Genomic DNA, 25,178 nt, shown 5'->3' on the forward strand with positions numbered 1-25,178 from the left:
ATTTTTTTACCTCTTTACATTGACAGGGATATTTAACTGATCTTGAAAAGACCTCCATTTGTAAAAGTTCTATCAGCCACCAGGTGTCGCTCCATTCACATGATCTCTCTCGTGAATTCTGTGGGCCACTGCTGATGCTGTGAATTCAGAGGTAGAACCTGGAACTATTGCAAACTTGAATGGACCACATGACAAGCAGAATGACATGCATGAGCTGAAGGAGGCAATGATTAGCTGTCAGGAATCCTCTGGACTTCCTGCAACCAGTATCTTAAAAATATTTTATTAACCTTTTTTTTTAAAAGGTGATGAAGAATGGCCAAATTGCCTGGTGAAGCCATTGTCAGTGTTCTGTCAAAATATGTACAACCAGCAAGTGGTAGTGGAAGCTATAGGCTAGTATCATCGCTAACAAACTACTGGAGTGGCTCATCCTTTGAAAGATCTGCCTAATCACTGAGGCATGTCGTACTCTGCAGCCTTGTTCGTGTAAATGCATGCCACAGGTTAAACATTTACACACCAGATGAAATCTATAACAGATGCATAGAACAACAAATAACATAAAATGTACTGCTTTTACAATCCTTTAAAATTCTCACAGCTCATTCTGTTAAATCGTATTGCAGTAAATCTGAAAACTGGGTATGACTGAATTTTAACTCATTTGCCAATTATGTTAATTTTCCACCAAGAGGAAGTACTGTGGTATTAAAGTCCTTAAATATCCTTAAGAATACATTTTACATTTCGAAAGGACTCACATTAAAACGATCCCAATCAACATCAGAAAATCCTGATATACAATCCACCATTTTAGCAAGCTAAAAAAAAGCAACCTCTTCATAATTATTATAAAGACAGATAATGTTTATTTTATCTCAAACGTCACATTTTTACTGAGTAGCCGGATGCTGTCAGCAGTTTAACCTGTAAGTAATGTATGCAAGCAGCAAATAAAGTCAAGAGCTAAAATAGTTGGGACTATTTAACATTTTCTGGAAAAGGATATCAAATAAAAATAATAATTTATATTCCAATTCCTCACAGGTTTCCTAAGCTTTTTTGCATATATAACTCAAAAATATTTTAAATAAAACAACAATAACACAGGACATTTGCTAACACGTGTATTCATCGCGAACATTATTTTCCAAAACCTCACACAGAAACAAACGTTAAAACCGTTTATGAAATAAACACTGTATAAGCTATTTCCAACTTGCGTCACAGTAAATATAATTCTCAATGAACTCCAACACTGGCACTGAATCAGGAGTCCCCCGAACTAGCAACTTTGTAACCCAATCAATAAATCCCGATCGATAGAACCGGATAGGTCAAATAACACAACACTCATTAAAACGTTAATGATAAGTCGTATCTATGAAATACGAAATCTGCAGCACTGCCTATAGGCGAATGTACTGTATAACTCGGAAGCTATGATGTGTCAGTTCAGTTCACTACTCCGATCGCACGATGCACGGAAAGACTAAAAAGTAAAATGTGTGGTGCAGTTTGGTTCGTCCTTTCTTAAGAATTATTTAGTGAGTTTTTGCCGATGGCAATATGAGAGACTATGATGAAATAACAGCATTCCTAGGAGAATGGGGACCTTTTCAACGTGTAATTTTTTTTCTCTTGAGCCTCAGCATAATTCCCAACGGTTTTACGGGTCTCTCCATTGTGTTTGTGGGGGACACCCCGGCTCATACGTGCCTGATACCCCAAAGTGCCAACATTAGCGCTGAATGGAGAAACGTCAGTATTCCCGTGGAAAATATCAACGGAGAAACACAGTACAGTAAATGCCGGAGGTATAAACTGGACGTCATAAAAAATTTTTCCGACCAGAAGTTGATACCGGGTGTTGATGTCCATGTTACGGAAATACAACAAGAGAGCTGTAAGGATGGCTGGGAGTATAACCGAGATACATACACATCCACCATTGTAACCGAGGTCGGTGAAGTTAAGTTCATAGCCTTTTGGATTTCCCTTTTGATTTAAATGTTACACTAATACAACTGTGGATGTTTATGCTAAAATAGTAAACTAGGAGGTGTTTAGCTAAGCATGATGGGAGAAATGCAACACGCATTTGGCTCCGTATTGCGCACTTTTCCTTTTTGGTTATTATTACATGCAACGAGCATCACTGGTGCTCACGTATTGTGAAAGAATACATTAAAACGTTTGTTACTCATTATCCATGATATTTCATCATTATAAATAAGTATTTGATTAGAGAAACACAATTTGTTATACTAATGTGATCGGCCAAGGTCACCTTCTTAATATACTTACGTTTACTTCTTAAGCAGACCAGCAGGAGATTTACAATAATTAATCTCGTTTAGTGGCGGTTTTTGCTACAATATAATGTAGCACAAGAGTGGTGTTCATTCACACACGGAATAAATTAGCTCTGGAATAAATATTACTTTATCCTTTTATGTCCAAAATAAGTCAATCATAAATCTTAAACGAGTGATTTATTTCTTGTAAAATAATGTATAAAATATTAAACATTTTATTAAATATGCAATGCTGTGATGTTTAAAAAAAACTAAAAAGACTTCATATAAAATCGCAACAGTAAAAATTGATTAATTATTCTTTGTTTGGAAAATAGGAAAAACATTGGGTATCGATATTGTAATGAGAAGATAAGAACAAAAAAGATTAAATGTAGCAAAGGGTAAAATGACGTTTCCATCCTGTCATTGACGAATTGCTAAATGTAGTCAGTAAAAGAGAGAAACGAAAAAGGAAGAAGAAAATACATCTATATTGACTGAAACTTAACTCTTTCCCTCTGTTAGCCAGTAACGTCTTTACAGCACCATGGAGCACAAACGTGTCCACATTTCATAAACTCTGCTCAGCCTCTCCTCCATTTATTGTGAAACTCTTTTATCAGCATGTGTCACTGAAACATCCACATGCTGTTTTCGCCTGTGTGTAAATGAGTGTACAGCCTTTCTCTACAATATGGAATATGTCTCTGGAAATAGATATTATACAGCATCTATAAACAAGGTGTCTTGTCGGAGGAAACTGTATACAGTATACAGTAAAGTGCTTTGCAAAAGTATTCAGACCCTTGACCAATTCTCTCCTTATACTGAATTACAAATCCTACAAATGTATCCTTGGCCCTGTTCTCTGTGGTATTTTTATTTCAAAGCACTGAAACTCCAAATTAACATTTTAATGTGACATTGTTTCATGTTTGAAAATATTCTTTTCACAGATAACTAAATTTAAATGTAGGATTTGTTACTTTTGCAAGGCACTGCAGCTGTTGTATCTAAGGTTAATGTTAGGCAACCATGACTTTTTCCATCTAAGAAAAAAACAAAAAGATTTCTTATGTCAGTAATTAAATCATTACTGCACTGCATAAGATAAATTGTAGTAATAAATCAGAGTAGGAAACACATGTTTAAATGACTAATACATGCTGTGCTGATGAAGGTATTTCTGACAAAAGGTGGACTACCCAGTCTTTAAATTTAATTTTTCCTAATTCTGTTAAGTGTGACTGTATCGTTTATACATAGATAATGCATGGTTAACACGTGTCTCTGATTAAGAAAGTGCTACTAAGAGTTGCATTGCATCAGGTTGCATTGTGCAGCCTCTGTATCATTTGTGCACTGTGCTCACAAAACTACATGCTGTTGCCTTTTTTAGTTTTTTTTTGTGTGTATATTTTTGCAAGGTTTCAACTTACTCTATGGCCCTTTAACATTCCCCATTCTGGATCAGTAATTTATTTCTGTCAACCATTTCCATGAAACTTACAGTGATACAGAAAATAATGCCACCCATGTAAAATGGTACACAGAACAAGTTAGTGTTTAATTTTGTTAATATTCTTTAATTTCTTAACTTAAGCTACTTATAGAAAAGGCACTTTTTATAAGAGCATAAGAAAGATTATAGGTCCTTGAAGTTCATTTGGTTGCTAGTAGCTACAATATTCCAGGACCTCATTTGGCTGTTTCTTGAAAGAAGCCAGGGTATCAACTTTGACAGCATGGTTGAGTACGTTCTTCGAATAACTCTGTGCAAAAAAAAATCTTGCTTACTTCGTTGTTTTTCATGTTTTTTTTTTATATTTGAAATGGTTAAAAAATTCTAGAAATCATGTATGTTTTTCTTTAGGCAACAAATTAGTCTCTTAAAATTGATAAAAATAGTCTTTTAAAATTTATAAAGGTATTATTAGAACTGTGAAAATGCAGGAAATGTAAGAGAAATGTTATGGATATTACCATTACCAGTTTTTTTCAGATACCAGTAAGTAAAATATCTTATAATACAGTAACTAAATATTGGCTTTGCAGTGGGACCTTGTCTGTGAAAATGAATGGAAAGGCCCTCTGACATCCTCCATCTTATTCTTTGGCGTACTAACTGGAACATTTGTGTCTGGGCAGCTGTCTGACAGGTAATACTTGAACACTGTTCTGTTCAGTAAACTGTCACGTTTATTTGGTATCTCTAATTTGTCGGTTGTTTGAAATTCAGTACTCTCCTGCAGCTCCAAGGCAGCCAGCAATTCTGATCTCACCCAGCCCTGCACATGGTTCAGCTTCTTTTCTTTAGCAGATGGTACAGTATAGTCCTTATAAATCCAAAAATGGTTGTCTTTGTAACCAATTATGTAATTTGTAATGTTGTTTTATATTTATAAGTTTTATCTGAAAATGCAATATATGTTTAATGTCATAGCAGTACATTTTACATTTGTACTTCAATAATAATATTTGCTTAGACTTACTGTATATACCACTTTTCTGGACACTCCACTCAAAGCGCTTAACAGGTAATGGGACTCCCCTCCATCAACACCAATGTGCAGCCCCACCTGGATGATGCAACAGCAGCCATAGTGTACACAGTATGCTCACCACACACCAGCTGTCAGTGGGGAGAGCAATGGAGTGATGAGGCCAATTCATAAATGGGGATTATTAGGAGGCCATGATTTGTAAAAGGCCAGTGGGAAATTTGGCCAGAACACCAGGGTAGTACCCCTACTCTTTTTAAAACACAATGTGGGATTTTTAATGACCACAGACAGTCAGGACCTTGGTTTTACATCTCATCTGAAGCATATTGCCCTTTTACAATATAGTGTCCCTGTCACTATACTGGAGCATTAGGACCCACACGGACCACAGGGTGAGCATCCCCTACTGGCCCCACTAACACCTCTTCCAGCAGAAAACTTGTTTTTTTTTTTGGGAGGTTTCCCATCCAGGTACTGACCAGGCTCCTACATGCTTAGCTTCAATCAGCTGCCAGCTGTGAGTTGCAGGGTGATATGACTATTGGCACTGTTTGTGCTTTCACATGAACTGTATAGTGCAATTTAATGTTTCAGAACAAGCGTACAATTGATTTGAATGATTGTTTTCTACTTCAATGACTGCTTACCTTGTGCATTTTGTTTCACTTCACAAATGAAATTGCATTTATCCTTGGCCCTGAATCATCTTTTTAACTGTGAGTATTAAGTTATTATTTCTTATTTTGTAGGTTTGGAAGGAAACTAATTCTGTTTGCTACAATGGGAGTTCAGACTCTTTCCAGCCTTATCCTGGTCTTCTCTCCATCATGGGTTGTGTTCTGCTTGTTGTTTTTCATTGTGGGGATGGGACACATCTCCAACTATGTGGCAGCATTTGTACTGGGTATGCAGCTGATCTCCCTCCCATTTTGAAACCCGCAGCTCAATTACTGCAATCATTCCACCTGCTTCTGTTTTGACCGCAACAGTTCTGAATTTCTCTACCAATCTTGTGTTAAAGGAACAGAGCAGTATTGCAATTTGTATTTCCAACTGTCGCATCTGAGAAACAGCTGTGTTTGGTACTGTAGACCTATTCTCGTACTTGTACTGGACTATAGTTTAAATCTGAAAACTACAATTAGTGAGAGAATGGTCTTTAAATCATTAATATCTTAATTATACTTTTAATTGTCTATAAGCAAAGTAGGTTGGTGCTGAATTAAAATATACTAATTTCACAGTCATTATCATGTGATCAAACATATTTAGACATACTATATTCAAATTGGTTCAAATATGTTTTAAGTGTTAAAGAAAATGTATTGTCTGTCAACAGGAACAGAGATATTAAGCAAATCCATTCGTATTATTTATTCCACTCTGGGAGTGTGCGTTTTCTTTGCATTTGGATACATGGCATTGCCTTTGTTGGCATTTTTTATAAGAGGCTGGAGGATGCTGCTGTTGGCCTTAACTTTGCCTGGGCTACTCTACATTCCTCTGTGGTGGTAGGTCTATAATATATGGGTTTCATTTACTTTCTAATCCTGTTTTAGCAAATCCAAACAGTATTTATTTGATTACAGATGTTAATTGCTCTATTAACCAGGAATCTATTTCCTTAAAATGTAAGGTCATTCAAACCTTTACTTTGCATGCTTCATCTCCACAATGATTTGCACACATCAGTCACAGATGTTTCATTGTTTTACACTTAACGATTCTTTTCATTTTTATAATGTATTATTTTTAATTTGTTTTCCTTCAAATTGCTGAAAAAATCCAATGCTAACATATAACTGTTGATATGGCAGCAACCCATCACTGTATAGTTTATCTAGCTTTTGTGGTTTCAAATTTTTGTGCTCATTATGTAATATTCTATCCTTACCGTTAAGTAGATGGGGTTAATCATTTCTAACAGCTTTCTGTGATGCAGGTTCATTCCTGAGTCTCCACGGTGGCTGCTGTCTCAGGGCAGAGTGGAGGAAGCTGAAGCCATACTGAGAAAGGCTGCCAGAATGAACAGGATCACTGCACCAGATGCCATATTCCATCCTATTCAGGTAGGGACCTTCCTCATCTCTGTTCCACTGAACAAAATATTGCTTAAAAAATTTGGCCAATTTCCATTTCAGGAAGCACACCTTTTATTCCATTAAGAGACAAAAAAAAAATCTGCAGAAAATAGTGTTTCACTTGTTGACCACTGAGTAGTATACAAGAAATTGTCGTGTGATTAGAGTACAGTACCTAGCATGTCCTATAAAATATTTGATTCTAAGAGTTGTAATTTCTTCTGTGGCAGGTGTATTCTGGGCCAGTTAAGTGAACAGTACCAAAGCTGGTTTGTTAGAGATTCATTTCTTAGACTTTGCATATCAGTGCTGTTACATGTAATTATGTTCAATGCAAGTATAAGCAGTCAAGACCATTCCTCACACAACAGCTGTGATGTATCTTTACATTTTTTCTCTTCAAATGCTTAAAAGAAATTGAACAGAAAAGAGGAAATCGAAAAGACTCCTTTATATCTGGAGTGACAGAGTCACTGAGATTATCACAGAAAATTACAAATGAAACAGACACTTGTAAAGTTTGCATACAGTTTGTCTGAATCCTAAATCCCACATTGTTGAAACAATCATCACTACCGTGTGAGGCAGCGTGGATGAAAAGGGAAGGATACAATTAGCATCAAACATCACAAACCCTGGCATACAATTCACATGAGCACAAATACTGTACTGTTACAAACACACAGTCAATATTGTAACAGTTCCCTGTATCAATTAGTGTTCAAGTAGTGATCAAGAGTGTTATGAATGTTTCTCCTTACGTTGTCATCATTATACACTACTTGTTTCGGGTTTAAATAGCAATGTTTGATAGTGTCATTGCTAATCTGAACACAAGTGAGGCTGTAGCCTGACTTAGGGAGTGGAGTAGTTGGAGTCTAATGTGAGAGAGTTGGTGAAGTACTTTTTTTAGAAGAATTAGTTTGGCAAATCAGTGCATTTCTCAAGCCTTGGTCTGAATTTTTAAGGTGATGGGTTAAGGCTGCATAATTTTGTGTGTGTGTGTGGTGTTTCATTTTGTTTTCTCCCAGCTCCTTACATAAACTTTTTTTTATGTTTTTTTCTTCTTTTCAACTTGTTGTCAGAACATTTCAATAAATGATCTCCCATGTCTCCCATGTAAAGGCATTTGTTTTGACATAGAGTAGATGGAGATATAACCATATGAATACAAAATATTTAGATTTATATTGTTGAGCAGAAAGGTGACGCAGTGGTTAGTCTTTCTGCACTGGAACCCTGGGTTCAATTCCAGACCTGGTGCTGTCTGGGTGGAGGGACATATAATGTTCTCCATGTGTTCACATGGGTTTCCTCCGGGTGTTCCAGTTTCCTCCCTCTGTCCACAGTCCCACAGTCGTAACATACTGGCAGGTTAATTGGCTTCTGGGAGAAATGGCCTTGGTGTGGGTGTGAGTGCATCTGTGTATGTATCTTTGTGTGCGACACAATGATGGACTGAGATACTGTCCAAGATGCTTGCCAGGATAGGCTCTGGGCCACTGTAACCCTGAGTTGAATGAAACCCGTAAATGGATGTCTGGATGGATTTATTAATGTAGTAATAATAATAAAATAGTTAGGCATGAATGGGGCATTCAACTCCAGTAGAGATGCTAAGAGGCTCACACATGAATATTCCCAAAACTCTGAAGTGCTTCTTAGTTGAACATTAAGACCATGTGGGGTCATGAATTATTTTGTCATTCATGGCAAAAGACAAACATTTTGCAGTAACCTCATTTGAACCCCTGCAATATCGCTAAAGAAAAAATATTGAAAAGATTTATCTTGGATATGCATTGTATTTAATTAAATATTTTTATATCTGTTTTATACAAACAGCTGTCAAAACGATTTTTACACAATAGGTTGTTTAGAAATGATGGGGAAACAATTTTGTGATTTTGTGTTCACTCAACATATTTGACATTTTATTAAAGACATAGAACAATGTGTAGGACACCAAAAGTACAGGTCTAAGTTGTTTTACGACATGTGTTCTGTAGGCTAATGAAACGACTTCTGAAAAAGCTCGCCCTCACAATGTCTTTGATCTTCTGAGGACCAGTAACATCTGCTGCATCACTGTTGTGTTGTGTCTTGTGTGGTAAGTACCAGAATCATACTGTATAATGCATTTATGTACAATCCATCATAATTTTCTACTTTTGAATAATTGGTGTGTCCATGATGATATTAGATCAGATAAGCAGTTAATGCCTCCTCAAAATCTGAAAGCATTCAGGACAACTGTTTGTGCAGGAAAAGGGAGCCATATGTCAGACTGTTTACACAGTCCTGTTATTAGGGAAGAGTTCAGCAATGTAGGAAGCAGGATGCAGGTACTGTACTTATTATAATTTTCACATAACATTATGTACTCTTTAGGCCTTTATCTCTTCAGAAACACCTGATACACATGGGGAGAATTCAACATCTGTTCCTGCAGTCAGGCTCACTACAATACGTCAGAAAAATGTTTTTAATCAAGTTAAAGCTAAGTGGGGATTTTTCTGACATTGTACTAAAATTTGCAAACTGTGTACTCCAACCCTAAAAATACCCCTGCCTTCTTCTTTTCAGGATGATACTATCTATGGGATACTTTGCCTTATCACTGAACACTTCCAACTTGCATGGAAACCCCTATCTCAACTGCTTTTTCTCTGCGGCCATTGAAGTCCCAGCATATTCTGCTGCTTGGCTGCTCCTCCGGTTCTGTTCTAGGCGATTATGCCTTTTCTTCACACTTTCCTTAGGAGGAGGAGTGCTTCTTTTCATTCACCTTATACCACAAAGTAAGACTTTAAGCCACAAATATTGGCACTGTTACGGTAATCCTAGACATATCCCAAAACATATTTGGAATATAGGAAATTTGTTTGTGGATTTTTTTTAAAATCCATCCAGTTTTGGTTCATAAACTAACCAATTAATATTTTATTAGTTGTTCTGAATAGAGTTTCATATAAAAGCCTGAGAAAGGACATTGATGCCCAACACTGTTTGTCAAGAGCTGCTGTCCAGCAGTTTTTGCAGGGCTCTATAAATCTCCAGCTTTCCAAGAGCAAGGAAAGGCTTTGATTTGTTCATTTAAGCAAATAATGAATGCTAAAAAATATCAATTAGGTACTTTTAAAAAATCCTTGGCATTAAAGTAATTTAATTTTTTTTTCATTTTCTCAGATTTAATTTCCTTAGCAATCGCTCTAGAGATGCTGGGGAAGTTTGGAATGACATCTGCATTTTCCATAGTTTATGCGTTCACAGCCGAGCTGTACCCCACAGTGGTGAGGAACATGGCTGTGGGAGCTTGTTCCATGTTTTCCAGAATAGGGAGCATCATTGCTCCCTACTTCACCTACATGGGTAAATCTTTAATCCGTGTACCCTTCTTATTAACAGCTTTCACAAGAAAAAAGATACAAAACCTGTGCTGGGGAATAATCTTGATATTTGTACTGTATACTGTATATTTATTTGCAGCAAAGCTAATACAGTCGTTGTTCCAATCTGAACTAAACATTGTATTCATGCTGTACAGCACTTTCTTACTTTATCAGTGTGTTTTTTTCAGTGAATTAAAAAGGTGGTCATTTTAAGTTTGACAAACAATTATTTTGACCATTTTCAGTACCAGGAACTGAAAAATAAGGATGAAAAACATATAGTTAATTCTCTAATTCAGTAAGTGCTAATTTTAACCATCAATTCAGTAGCAAAGTACAAAATAAATATGATCAAGCTTAGTTGTAATGAATTTTGTCTTCTCACAAAGCTTCATATGTTAAAATACAGACAGTTTTCCATTATGGGGACGGTGCGGTGGCTTTGTGGCTAAGGATCTGCGCCTGTGGATGGAAGGTTGCCGTTTCATATCCTGCGGCCAGCAGAGGAATCCTACTCTGTTGGGCCCCTGAGCAAGGCCCTTAACCCCAACTACACTGTGGGTGCCATATAAATGGCTGACCCTGTGCTCTGACCCCCAGATTCTCTCCCTGTCTGTGTGTCTCATGGAGAGCAAGTTGGGGTATACGAAAAGACAAATTCCAAATACAACAAATTGTATATGACCAATAAAGTGATCTTAAAAATAATAATAGTTTTCTTATGAAGTGTACCCGTAGGTGTGTTGATTTCAGGATCTGGTTCTGTTTCACAGGATCTCATGACAAGTTTTTGCCTTACATTCTGATGGGAAGTCTGACAGTTTTCTCAGGGGTACTGGCCCTTCTGTTACCTGAAAGTTTTGGAATGCCTCTCCCTGACACCATTGTACAAATGCAGAAAATAACATGGTAAGATGTCTTTTTTGACTGTGAAGGTCTGTTGAGAATTTGTTCAAATATTGTTTGCTAAAATGCTGTCAGCTTTATCATTTTCAAGTTACATGTGGAAAGGCATCATAATATCTATTATTTTCAGATTTAGTATTTTAGAAATATTAAAACACTCATGGTGTTATTCAGTAATTATAATGTTCTTTACATAAGACTTATAATTTTTTTAAATTGGCTCCTTGCACCTTTTTTGTTTTCTGAATGAAAGTTTAAAATCATGTCAGGGAACAACTTATTTTACCTTTTTTTTCCTCTTTAGGTGTAAGAGGACAAAAACGTCTTATAATCTTAACGATAGAGTTGAAGTGGAACCAAATAATTCTGCTGTTTTCGAAACTGAGACACTGTGATGGGATCCTTTTGGAACTTTGAATCCTTGGGACAAACCAAGTCCAAGTCTATACATTATACACAGTGCCATGAGCACAATTCAGGGAAAACATGTTCTGATACACTTGACTGTACTGACCATATAGTATAAAAGTTTTGTTGTATTCTACTCAGAAATATGGAGAGACAGGCACATAATAACAGTTTAATATTTTATTGAATCCAAGATATTATACTTTGTGCTGCACTGAATAGACAGTTCATGACAATTAAGCTAATATCTGACAAGGAAAGAAATTAATATTTTAGCCCTTCATTGAAGCCTTACCTCTAAAGCAGTACAAGTTTTGCCAGTAACCAATTTATGGTGATTTGGAATCACCATAAATCAGTGATCTGGAATATTTGATATAACTTCATGTTGGTTTTAGAGCTTATACGGTATCTTAAATGTGTCACAATCAAAAAGAAAAATTGCCTCAAACGTGACTTTGTCTACCTCAGAATAAGGATTACATTATGATAAGTCTTAGTGCTTTAAGTATTTGGGAAGTACGCCACTGAATGTGTCTGAAACATTTTGAGGTCGGCAGTTCCAAACAGTAATGTTAACACCTACCTCATTCTGCGTACGAATTTAAATATTCTGCATAATTTTAAATAATTTTAAATGAATTATTTAAATCAGCAGTAAAGAAGACATTTTCATAATAGGGGGTGATTTGTCTGAACACAAATGCAAGAGAAATGCTGCTGTGAAAAATGACGAAGTGCCGTCAAACAAGAACAGAAGTGTTTCAGAAGAAAACTATCCACCTACTGAATAAACTTCTTTCCATACATTTTGCACATCTTGTTGATGTGTTCTTAGCTGATCTCTGTTTTCATACTAATAGTAAAAGAAATGTAATGCTTCATGTTATAGTATGGAATTTAATCCACTTTGTGTAGCTATGTTTTTGAAAAAAATAGTTGAAAAAATGTAATTAATTTATTAAATAAATTGAGACATTATGGAGTGCCTATATTCCCTATATTCCCTGTATATGGCCTGTAAAACCATGTGAACTATCCATCCATCCATCCATCTATTTCCTAGTAGGAGCCTATCCTAACAGACACAAGGCAGGTTACACCCTGGGCAGGAAGCCAGTCCATCACAAGAAATACAGATACAGACACACACTCACACCAGGGCCAGTTTTTCCAGGAGCCAATTAACGTACCAGTCTGGCTTGTGGTCTGTGGGAGGAAGCTGAAGAATCTGGAGGAAACATACATGCACGTGAGGAGAACATACAAGCTCCATTGCGCTGATACGTATGTTGCACTATTTAAACAAAATGTAATGCACTGTATTTCTGCAGATTCCAAACATACTGTTTAACTTCACACAAACAAGCTTAATATGATTAAATATATTACATAATTTCATAAATCATAAGCATTGTTCAGAAGATCCCTCAAGAAAAGTGGAAGAATGCCTGAATCTATTAACTGTGGTGTAAGTATTGGAAATATCAAGTTTCTAAAAGCGCATGATGTTAGAGAAGAATGCAAACTGCACACTTTATACCAAGAATTCCTTTTATTTAAAATTTCTGTTAAGTACAGGTATCATTATTTTTTGTTTGCTTAAATGCGAGTCATTTAGGCCATGCACGAAAACTATAGCTTCCCTTGTTTTTGGAAGTTAAACAAAATTGTGATAAAAATGCTATATTCAAATTGATAGCCTTACCTTATATACTGTAAATGTCCTGACATGTCCTAATATTGTGAATATTGCATATTATACTGTAATACAGTCTATTATAATTTATCATATTTTACAGTAATGTTTATTACATACGGTATTATGACATTGTACTAATTGTAATAAACATTACAATAAGAACATACTGTAAATATAGATAGAAAAGGGTCCATGTACAGTAGCAGTATGTGAAGACTAAGCTCTTTCCAGAAAATACTGACTCTATCAAAATGGCTCCTCTTTAATGACTTCAGGATCTCTTGTTTCAGCTGAATCTTTCTTTTTATTTGAAGCATTTCTAGTTTTTAACCTGTGAGGAAATGTACAATACACATTAAAAACATAACAATTGGATTGATCATTATAGATCTTATTAACAATACAATGTGGTCCCCAGAATCAGAGCAAAAAATAAAATAAAAAATCATGTATTAATTGCCAACAGATTCAGCAGACCTCAAGTCTGAAGTCTGCTTCCCACATAAATTCATACAATTTACACAAAAGCAAGGGGGATGAGAAGTCTGCTCGGGAAAGAGTAATTTGAAAGCACATATCTCCCATTTGCTCACCCTTTTCTTTTCTGCATCTGCTCAATGGTCTCTGGCAGTGGCTTTCCGAAGCTTTCAGGTAGAAAGAAGGTGAGGACAGCTGCAAGAACAGTGAGACTTCCCAAAATAATGTATGGTAGGTACTTAGAAAATGTGCCTAGCAAAAGAGAAGATTGCATGTTATCAAAATCCTTCGTTCATCTGAAAAGAAATCAAGTCATGTGATGGTTCAGTCAGGAATCTGATTTTCCTGCAAGATAGATCACTGAAGTGCTAGCATGCCAATTCACTTTCCCTTTCAATTCACCAGATGAGTAATTAGCCCTAATCTGTTAATAAACAAGCATGCCCAATGAATGGGGCGGTAGGGGTATGTACCTCTGTGTCTCATAAAGCAGTGAGGCGCAAGGTAATACCGAAAAGGGTAAATGAGACATTCGAAATGGCAATGAAGCCTGCCAAAGTTTCATTCAAAAGATTTTACACTGACAGCATCAATAATTTATTTATATGACTCAAGGGCTGACATTTGATCACTGTCATTTGTCATTAAACTTGTATTGTCAAGATCTGATATATGTCTGAGATGCTTAGATATTATATGCTTTTTGTATTCTGTCTGCACAGATATTCATATACGCCTAATAATATAATATTAAATGTTATATACTATATATACAGTATATTGCAGGATCCCATTTACAAAAATTTAATATTATTTGATCGATTACAAAACCTTCAATCCTGGAGGGCAATTGTAAATTATTTATCAATTTAAACATGTACAGTACTTATGGAATGTACATGCAGAATGTGACCTTTTTTTAACTGTCCATTCAAGCAAACACTAGAGATTACAGTAGCTTTTGTCCTTTAATGGAAATGTATATATTTTTGAAGAACCCAATAACTAGACAGGGTGCGTCTGTGCCAAATATGACAAGGTCTTATTCTTTGATGGGGTCTGGAACGTTCAATTCCATTCCTCTGAAATAACAGACATGTCCGTCTTTGTAAACAGTAAAAACATGCTCCACAAAATGCAAGGTGTTGGTACAAATTTTACATTTTAAATCACTTGACAAGCTGGAAGAGATATTTGATATTATTGAGATAAGTGTGTTTGAACCCTTTATGTTCCATTAAAAGGAAGTGTACTGTATCATTGCCATCTTACCCAAATGGATAAAGTAAGGAGCAATAGAGCTGCCTATTCTGGAGACCATTGTACAGGATCCCACAGCAGTGTTTCTTAATACTGTAGGATAGAGCTCCCCGGTGTAAGCAAACACTAGGGCTGTTCCAATAGACATGCCAAACTTTCCTACCATCTCCAAAGTAACAGCCAAGATGGGTAAACCTGGAAAAATATTGAAGAATATATTTAGATAAATGACAGTCAACACCAGGCCAGTTGTGCAAGTTGACAACATGCATTTCTTACTTTGTGGTACAAGCTGAATGAAGAAAAGCACTCCCCCACCGAGAATCATACTAGCTGAGGTGCATAGCCTCCTGGGCAAATATCGAAGGAATATCCAGGTGATTGTGTAAGCAGGGATTTCAATAGCAGCAGAGATAAAGCAGTTGAGATATGGATTTCCATGTAAGTGGGACGTGTTCAAAGACAAGCCAAAGTATCCCATACTTAAAGTCCACCTAAAAGAAAAAGCTTACTTAGCAACAAGATACTGCATACTAAAACAGACAAAAAGGGGCTTAATCCCTAACATTTTTGGAAAACTTTATTTTTCCTCCTTCATATTTTATTTACAGTGTCTTTTTTTCCAAAAACTATACAGTACATCTCTTTAACAAGGTCTATATTATTTTATTAAAATTAAATTAAAAACAGTTCTATCCCTGATCAGCTACCTGTACATAAATATAGCAAGGATATCTTATTTGAGTACAAGTTTACTTTATCCATTTTGAAGCAAATGAGACATGTAAATGTCCCTGGCAATAGCAGGTATCATATCTGCTAATATCACATGTATACCAAAGGAGTCTGATTGTCTTTCATATTTCTGTCTCCATAAATCATAACCTTGCGGTCTTTTGCACTCACAGAACCCCCCCCCCCCACACACACACAAAAAGTTAAACAGCAGACTGCTGTTTCTCAGTTCATTAATTCACTTTCAGATTGCCAATTCAAATTGCTCGGAAAGGCTTTTGCAGACATATTTTCAATAATTTTTAAGGGCAGCTACTAACAGTAAATCTGCTACATTCTTTAATGCTTTCTCTCAGTTGTAATCTTGGATTTGGATTAAAAAGGAGAAAATAAAAGTGTGAAATGGATTTTGGAAACAATTACATTTCATTGCTGACTAACAAGATAAATGCCAACAACCAGAAAATGTCAGAAGGACCTGTAGCCAGGTTTAGCATTATAATTGAACTAATGGCAGCGAAATTATGATGTGCATTTTGATATTTAAATATCATCCATAAATAAATAATCTTAAATCAACAGTGCTGATCTGTAAAAGTTACAAATGATGTGTCTTAAAGGCTGTTTTCTAGTCCAAAGAGATTCAACATGCCAGTGAAGGCAGCCTAGCTGTAATCACTCAATATGACCAAAGCTCATAGACTGTAATCACTTAAGGAACTGATAACACTGCTTGTACTTCTTGTTTTGATTCTCCATACTATGAAGCACCCCCTCTTGCTGATTATGATTCTTGGAAAAGGTTATAATTCATTTTTTTTACAGCGCAATAACGGTTGGACTTTCTCTCTTCAGTCCCTTACCACTGTCCAAATTTGCACTCACACTGAAACAGTCCAACATGGAAAGGGTAAATTGAAAGCTTCAAAGTCAGGAATTGTGGTTTTCTAGAAGTAATGAAAAGAAATCATCCTGGGAAAATCGAGGTTGATTTTATTTATTTTAGGGGAGGGAGGAGTTGAGTGGTATTGACCAGAAAAGAGGAAAAAGCCAGAGAAACATCTCGTTGCTCACCACACAAGAAACAATATGAGTGTGGTGTGGCGAATGTTTCTGGTTCTTAGAAGATCAAGGAAGCTATTGGCATCCTCTTTTTTAGATTGAGTCTCTTCACCCTATAAAAAAAGAATATTAGTATAATTCACATATTCATAAAGGCCTGAAAACTTTTTTTTTGCAATAAAATAAATGTCAGAGGTGTAATTTAATACATTTACAAGAACCTAGTGCTTGTCACAGGAAACTCCAAAAGGAGGAAAATAAACATATGAAGTAACCCAAAGCTGAAATTAATTTCAGCACAGGTTATCCTCTGTTTGTTTGCTTGGAAAATGACTTTTCAAACTTTTCTTAAAATATCAAACCATTTTTGTTAACTGGAATGTGAAAAAAATCCCGGTCACTTAGAAAATGATCCTTGATGCTTTCACAGAGACAAAATAAATTTTTCTGTTGTTTTGGAAATATCTAAACTGTGAAACATAATGCCTTTTTGATGCATCCATACATATTTGACTTTGATGGTTAAATTTGATTAAATTCACGGGTTGTGCTATATGCGTCTGAAGTACATGGTCAGTGCTGATGTACAGTATGTGCTATGCACATCACAGTGGCAGGAATCTTCCCCTGCTCACCACTAGAGGGCCCCTAACACCACCAAGGCAGCTCTCTAATTATTATTATTAATAATAATTGCTTTCACTTATATATCGCTTTTCTGGACTCTCTACTCAAAGTGCTTTACAGCTAATGGGGACACCCCTCCACCACCACCAATGTGCTGCATCCACCTGGGTGATGCAATGGCAGCCATAGCCCACACCAGCTATCATCGGGGAGGAGAACAGAGTGATGAGGTCAGATTATACAGATGGGGATTATAAGAAGGCCATGATTGGTAAAGGCCAATGGGAAATTTGGCCAGGACACCAGGATAACACCCCTACTCTTTTCAAAAATCACCCTGGGATTTTTAATGAACACAGAGAGTCAGGACCTCGGTTCTACCTCTCATCCAAAGGACAGCACCTACAGTATTTTACAGTACAGTGTCCCCATTACTATGCTGGGGCACTGGGACCCACACAGATCACAGGGTGAGTGCCCCCTACTGGACTCACTAACACCTCTTCCTCTTCTCCCAAGAAGTCTCCCGTCCAGGCTCACACCTGCTTAGCTTCAGTAAGTTGTCAGGTGTGAGCTGCAGGGTGATATGGCTGGTTCAGTTATGGCTAGTTGTTCCTCTCTGCCTGATTATCGCTTGAGAGTGTTTTTTCAGCACCACCTGAGCTTCTAAATCTATATTACATTCTCACACAAGTCCTGTTCGATCAACTTAGAACCAAGCCATTGGCTCTCCAGCTAAGGTGCTCTCTTCTCATCTACAAAACCCTTAGGGAATTTTTCTATATTTTTTCTGTCATCTTAGAGAAGAACCCAAGTTTTCAGACAACTACACACTGACTCTCTACCTCCTCTCGAGGTCTTGACCCCTTTTGCTGGTGAAAAACAGCTATGAAAACAAACTTAATAGTTGTATTTAACAGATATTAAAGATCACTTGCATGTGTAATTAAAATGTGTTGTTTATGGTAGTGAAAAGTGTGCAGTTAACAGCAAATTTACACATTGAGTCTAATGTGGTCAAGATAGTGGGATAAACTGTCCATACTATAGCAAGAATACAACTTTATCTGTAAGGCTATAGCAGGGACTGGTCAGCATTGCTCCAGGGATCAGTGGCAGTCCACGGATTTAATAATAATAATAATTATACTGATAATTGCTTACACTCCATTCAAAGTGCTTTTTACAGGTAATGGGGACTCCCCTCTACCACCACCAGCAATGCGTAGCCCCAAATTGGATGATGCAACGGCAGCCATAGTGTGCCAGAACACTCACCACACATCAGCTATTAGTAGGGAGGAGAACAGCATAATAAAGACAATTCATAGATGGGGATTATTAGGAGGCCATGATTGGTAAAGGCCGATGGGACATTTGGCAGGATGCCAGGGTTACATCCCTAATCTTTTCAAGAAACGCCCAGGGATTTTTAAGGACCTCAGTTTTACGTCTCATCCAAGGAACAGCGCCTTTTTACATTATAGTCTTCCCATCACTATACTGGGGCATTAGGACCCATACAGATCAAAGGGTGTGTGCCCCCTACTGGCCACGCTGGCGCCTCTTGCAGCAGCAACCTTAGTTTTTCCTAGGAGGTCTCCCATCCAGGAACTGACTAGGCAGTCAGTTGCAGGGTGTTATGGCTGCTGGCAAGATTGAGATTTAAGATTGAGATTGAGACATTGAAACTAGATGCTGCCAATATCAGGAAATGTGACATGTAGTAACACTATACAACTTGTGTCAAAATTTTATTCCTTACTCCTCTGTAGATTTTACCCTGTAGGAATGCAAGAAGTCACAGCATAGTTTTGGCATTTGAAGTTAAAGAAAGGCCTACAGGAGAATTGAACAAAAACACACCTTTATTCTCTCAAATAACTTTAAAGCTTTGGCCATTTCTGTGTGTTCATATCAGTTTTAAAAGGACTTACACTGATTTATAATAAGACTGAATATATATTCTGAAATCGAGCTGTTAGAGAATGTCACATACTCTTTCTAGTCAGCAAAAAAAATGCCTTACCACAGATGTCTGTAGGCTTTAAAATGTAGAGATCTAACTAAGTTCAGACCAGACCCACAGACCAAGCTCTACAACCTGTTTTAACAGAGTCCCCATAGAATTCAATTTTCTATGTCCTTATTTGCTTCCTCATAAAACCTGGCCTGATGATCCTCTTACCTCTTACCGCCGCTTCTGCAGTACTTTGTTCAGTACTTCCTCTTAAAAATTATCAGAAAAACTACTTAACCTCATTTTCCATTTAAAGAAAAGGGGTCAAGGTTTACCTCTGATGGATGGAATATGACTTCAGGCGGAGTGATCCCATTCCTCCTTGCTGCCTCTCTCAGTATGGCCTCAGCCTCTGCCACTCTGCCCTGAGACAGCAGCCACCTTGGTGACTCGGGAATCAACCTGCATCATAGACAGCTGTTAGAGAATCTCTTAGCACAAGGGTGCAAGCCCGTAACCAAACCCTTTTCCATTTTCAACCAGCCACGAAACAGGAGACCTACCACCACAGGGGGATATAGATGAGCCCAGGCATTGACAAGGCAATCAGGAGCATCCTCCAGTCTCGTATAAAGAAAGCCATCAAAGGGAGCATCATGTACCCAAGTGCAAAGAACATGCACACTCCCAGAGACGAATACAGAACACGCAAAGACCTGGTCAATATTTCGGTACCTGCAGAAAATTGGAAAATATTTGTTAAAAATATTTTAAAAATGTAGATTGTATTGTGCATTTATTTCTTCCTGTCAAATTATATTTTTATATTTGTAATATTATATGATATTACTATTAACAGTTGATTATTTTATAAATGTTTTACTGTTATACTTGGGATCCCTTTAGGATGTCTTCTACTCCTTACAGTATACAGTATATCTGTTTTGTTCTGCAGAGCTCCAAATGAATAGAACCAAGCCAAATGCCAGTCAGGACATGTCTACAGTACATCACTCTTGACAGCTACATTAAAGGTGAAACTATGCATCTTCTCACTGCAAGAGAAAAAGAATTTGAATCATCTCTGTGGGTTTTTTGTTAGTTAATGCTTGTGTATTTGTTTTCAGATTCTTCCTTTGTGCAATCTTTTGGTTCAGTACAAAGCTATCATTAATGGAAATTATAATTTGCTCTTAACAACAACAGACATATTTCAACCACAAAGCCAGGAAAGTATTAGTCTACCCAGTACAAATGCTGCCACATAGTTGGAAATCTGGCCCAGTCCCACGATGAAGAATAATATGCAGAATACCTCCCAGGATGGAGCAAAGACTTGGATGAAAGTGAAGACAGTCTGTATTGCCATTGTTGCAAACAGCACTGGCTTTCTGCCAAACCTGCTCAGTGTTGAAACAAAATCAAAATTAGGGATGGTACACAGAGTCTTAGCTTCTTTTCCTTGTTCTTAGGTCACAGTAAAATACTGTGATCTTTAGAGTGTTACTACCTGTCAGAGAGCTGTCCAGAAACAAAGGACCCACACAACACTCCCAGGAAGTAAATAGAAGAGGTGAGAGGCTCTTTCCATTCGTTGTTGCAGACAAGATCATACTAACAGAAAAAGTTAAATATTATTGTTGTTTTTTTTAAATAAAGTATTATTCATATAACACAGTATATAAATATATACAGTGCCTATAGAAAGTCTAAACCCCCCTTGGACTTTTTCACATTTTATTATGTTACAGCATGGAACCATGATGTATTTAACTGAGAATGTTTGCCACTCTTCAACACAAAGTATTCTATAATGTCAGAGTAAAAATCCAGACATTTTCCTAAATTAATTAAAAATAAAAAAGTTAATACTTGGTAGGACCACCTTTAGCAGCAATTACAGCTGTGAGTCTTTTTGGGTAGGTCTCTATCAGAGTTGCACATCTTGACATTGGAATTTGTGCCCATTCTTCTTGGCAAAATTGTTCCATCGAGTTGAATGAGGACCGTTTGTGAAAAGCAATTTTTTAGTCATTCCACAGATGCTCAATTGGATTGAGGTTTGGGCTTTGACTGGGCCGCTCCAGGACATTACTCTTTTTGGTTTTAAGCCACTCCAGTGTGGCTTTTGCTGTATGTTTCGGGTCATTGTCCTGTTGGAAGATGAATCATCTTCCAAGTCCCAGTGCTCTTGTGGATTGCAGTACATTTTCCTCCAGGATTTTTCTGTACTTAGCTCCATCCATTTTTCCTTCTATCCTTATGAGTTATCCAGTCCCTGCTGCAGAGAAGCATCTGCAAAAGCATGATGCTGCCACCACCACCATGCTTCACTGTAGGGATGGTGTTCTCAGTGTGATGTGCTGTGTTAGGTTGGCGCAAAACATAAAGTTCAATTTCTTCTTGCCACCCTTCCATACAAGACAGATTTATGAAGTGTGTGTGCTATTGTTGTCTCATTCACAGTTTCTCCCATCTATCATAGAGGACTGTACCTCCTTTACAGTTGGTATAGGCCTCTTGGTGGCTTCCCTTACTCTTCTTGCCTGGACACTCAGTTTTGGAGGACAGCCAGTACTGGACAGATTTACAGTTGTTCCATATTTTCTTATCTTTTTAATAATGGACTTCACTGTGCTTCGAGGTATATTCAATGCCTTGGAAATGTTCTTATATCCTTGCCCCTTACTGGTATTTTTCAAGAACCTTGTCTTGGATCTGCTTGGAATGTTCTTTGGTCTTCATGGTGTAGTTGTCACAGATGTCGGAAGGGACAAACCATGGAATGGCAGGAAAGCAAAAAAGACCGTATGCGTAGCAGTGAGACGGGGGTTAGCCCGGGCTCAGCTGTTCAGGAAACGCCATATAGAAACCTATGTCCTCAGGTAGCGGACATGGGGGGACCTGGTGCTAGGCGGGTTTCAGGACATCCGAACTTCAATGCTGAGCGAAGGAGAATAAGAGACCTGGAAATATATAGCCCCAGAGAGAGAGAGACACCGGAAGGAAAGCAAAGCACAGGAAACTAGGGACATGAGAGAGTGGGAGCGCCCTCTGGCTGTGGATGGTGTGACAGTAGTGTTTCCTTGGAAATGCACTAAGTGGAGAAGCTCCCAGACACAGGTTTATTTTTTCTGAAATCATGTGAAACGCCTCAACTGTACACAGGTGGACTCCAGTCAAGTAATTCTGTGACTTGGAGAAGAAGTGGTTACTTCAGAGGTAATTTAGGTATGTCAAAGCAAGGGGGTGAATACTTATGCATTCAATTATTTTCTGTTTTCTATTTTAATTAATTTAGTTTTTTTTTTACTTTGACATTATAGAGTACTTTGTGTTGATGAGTGCCAAACATTCTCAGTTAAATATATCATGGTTCCATGCTGTAACTCAATAAAATGTGAAAAACTCCAAGGGGGACTTTCTATAGGCACTGTACATTCAAGCTTTCAGCACTTTTCTGTGTGAAGTTTGTCTGCTCTTCCTAAATTTGTACAGCTTTTTGCCAGACACTTCAGCTTTCTCTCAGCACACAAAGAAATGCAATTTTGCTCTGAATTGTCTGTTTCTGGAGAATGTTCCCAGCATGACCATTTCTGGTTATATAACTAAAACCAATTAGCTTGACAGACTTCCTCTCATTTGTGGCTGGATGATATTAGGAAGTTAATTAGCTGACAAAAAAAATATGCCTAATGATTTCTTCTTGCTAGTATCTCATGCTCCATCAGCCCCCCTGGACTGGTTTAATTGACCTTGGGTATAAGGTACCAGCTCCATTTTCACATCAGGCTGAGTGAGTGACATGTTCTAATGTGTCTCCAGGGCTCATACATGAACTAACAACTTGACTCTCCTTGCTGGCAGTTTAAAATCCTTAAACTTAAAATCCTGTATTAAATACATTTCAGAAAACAAAACGCAAATGTGGAAAACATGATCACTTCACGGAAAATGTAGCACTTTGCACTTTGGTACACTTACCTCTGTTACAACAGTGGACTTGTACATCTCTTTACTGTATTCCCACCCATTGAGACAGCTCTCCTGTTCTATCTCACTAACATTTACATCCACACCTGGGATGTAATTCAAATTAGAGAAATTTCTGATCACATCCAGCCTGTATCTTCTGCACTTGCTGGGTTGTTTCTGTCCATTGACTTCTTCAAGGGGGATAGAAAAATTTCTCCATACAGCACTGACATTCACACTCGCAGGTATAAAGCATTTATGAGCTGGAGTGTCACCCAAGAACACGATGGAAAATGCGCTAAACCCATTTGGAATCGTGCTTGCACAAAGAAGAAAGAATACTATTTGCTGAAATTGTCCCCAATCTCCCAGGAAAACTGTTATTTGATCATAATCTCTCATTATGACAGCTAACATCAACAGCTGGGAGATACTGTAAGTTTCTATTAATAAAATCATGGGGTAAGGCCACCTACATAAAGCAGCTGACAGAATGCTTTATCCAGATTGGACATCTCACTGTCATGTACTGTATTTAGAGTCCAGTTATTGCTGTCTATGAAATGTTTTACTAGAGCACAGTAAGAGAACTACATCATATGGTCTCATCATTAATCATTGACATACAGTACTGTATTACTGATTTCAGTTAGGGCAAAGGACATCCTTACTGGTTCTTGTGTTTGTTTCTTGTGAAATGTGAAAATGTCTTGTGAAAACAATCCTTGTGACCTACTTCTTCCAGTTAGATCTGCATTTTAAAATGTGTATGTGAGTTATGGGCTTTGAAATGGTATCAGCATGTTGTCAAGTTGTGTATGTCCTGGACTTTCCCCAGAGCTAAACATGCCAGAATCTTGAACACAAGTTTACTTATTATTTTGTACGTTTAATAGCAGCCTTTTCCCTAATGTTGTATGTTTTGTGTTCTGCTGTCTATTCTGAGGCATGTTTTGTGGTTAAAGACAAAACTACATGTGTAGGATTTTTAAAACACTTAAGATTAAAATTGAGATTGAAATATAGTTATATTAGTGTATACAGTGCATTAATAAGTGGTTATGACTCTTAATAATAATAATAATAATAATAATTGTGGAGTCAGATCTGAACTCCCTCCAGTTTGCTGGGAAACTGGATGCCTTTCATCCTGGAAGAGGAGTTTCTACTAGATCTCCTTTATAAACATTTAGAGCAGAAACCTTCTTTACCTGGACTTTTCTTTGCTGATTTCCCTCAGCCCCTCCTTTTCATCGTATATAGTGACTGTCGGACCAACTGTCAAAATTATTTCAGTATGTCAAGTTTGTTAATGAGTGACTACTACGGTGTAGTAGTCAGAGCCTGGACAGATCCATTCTAGATCAACTGCGGTCATACAGTACTTTTTATCTTGAGATGAATGTGTGAAAAACAAAATAAATTATTGTTGATTTAAAAAAGCAATATAATTCCCACAACATTCCATGTTCTGTGAGTCAATCCCATGAGTCTGTTGGCACAGTATGGTTCACAGTTACAAATATCTGGGCACTGTTTTTGATGACAAACTTAAATCCACTGAGAACACTGATGTCATTGTGAAGAAATCCAGCAGTGCTTGCACGTTTTTTTAAAAAAAAGACTTCCTTTGGAGTCCAAAAAAAACAGAATTCTATCAACTTTTAATAGTTCTTTTATCAAAACCTTTTCTTCTATCTGTTGGTTCATATCAGTCGAAAAGACTAAAATCACCTTCAAACTGTTGTGAACCTCTAACATAATTGGGGAGCCTTTAGGATCCCTG

The 25,178-nt window shown here is 37.2% G+C and overlaps 2 protein-coding genes across 2 annotated transcripts in view; one reads left to right on the plus strand and one right to left on the minus strand.

Annotated features, from left to right (window-relative positions):
- Positions 1-23,839, minus strand: part of LOC102695143 (uncharacterized) — a 94,054-nt gene extending 70,215 nt beyond the window's left edge. Inside the window, exons 1-9 of the mRNA XM_006631791.3 lie at positions 23,402-23,839; positions 20,928-21,031; positions 20,663-20,817; positions 19,981-20,152; positions 19,753-19,879; positions 16,843-16,943; positions 15,046-15,527; positions 13,890-14,025; positions 13,549-13,627 (exon numbers count right to left, since the gene is read on the minus strand). Of these exons, the coding sequence (XP_006631854.3) occupies positions 13,549-13,627; positions 13,890-14,025; positions 15,046-15,527; positions 16,843-16,943; positions 19,753-19,879; positions 19,981-20,152; positions 20,663-20,817; positions 20,928-21,031; positions 23,402-23,809 (1,764 nt within the window). The 5' untranslated portion in view covers positions 23,810-23,839. The remainder of the gene's footprint in view (positions 1-13,548; positions 13,628-13,889; positions 14,026-15,045; positions 15,528-16,842; positions 16,944-19,752; positions 19,880-19,980; positions 20,153-20,662; positions 20,818-20,927; positions 21,032-23,401) is intronic.
- LOC102691604 (organic cation/carnitine transporter 2) lies at positions 1,429-12,584 on the plus strand. The gene is made up of 10 exons (XM_015349481.2): positions 1,429-1,965; positions 4,359-4,462; positions 5,557-5,711; positions 6,147-6,318; positions 6,750-6,876; positions 8,898-8,998; positions 9,475-9,689; positions 10,078-10,260; positions 11,054-11,189; positions 11,491-12,584. Exons 1-10 carry the CDS (start codon positions 1,573-1,575, stop codon positions 11,579-11,581), a joined length of 1,677 nt encoding a protein of 558 aa, XP_015204967.2. The 5' UTR covers positions 1,429-1,572; the 3' UTR covers positions 11,582-12,584.
- Positions 23,840-25,178: the final 1,339 nt, after the last annotated feature.

Source organism: Lepisosteus oculatus, chromosome 11 (assembly GCF_040954835.1).
Source record: "Lepisosteus oculatus isolate fLepOcu1 chromosome 11, fLepOcu1.hap2, whole genome shotgun sequence".
Classification (NCBI taxonomy): Eukaryota; Metazoa; Chordata; class Actinopteri; order Semionotiformes; family Lepisosteidae; genus Lepisosteus; species Lepisosteus oculatus.

What these genes read in the sequence shown, in the direction of transcription:
- LOC102691604 (XM_015349481.2), top strand. Translation starts at nt 1,573, where the DNA reads ATGAGAGACTATGATGAAATAACAGCATTCCTAGGAGAATGGGGACCT. An exon ending in TCTGGGCAGCTGTCTGACAG is followed by an intron (nt 4,463 to 5,556) that starts GTAATACTTGAA and finishes CTTATTTTGTAG; the next exon opens with GTTTGGAAGGAAACTAATTC. An exon ending in CCATATTCCATCCTATTCAG is followed by an intron (nt 6,877 to 8,897) that starts GTAGGGACCTTC and finishes TGTGTTCTGTAG; the next exon opens with GCTAATGAAACGACTTCTGA.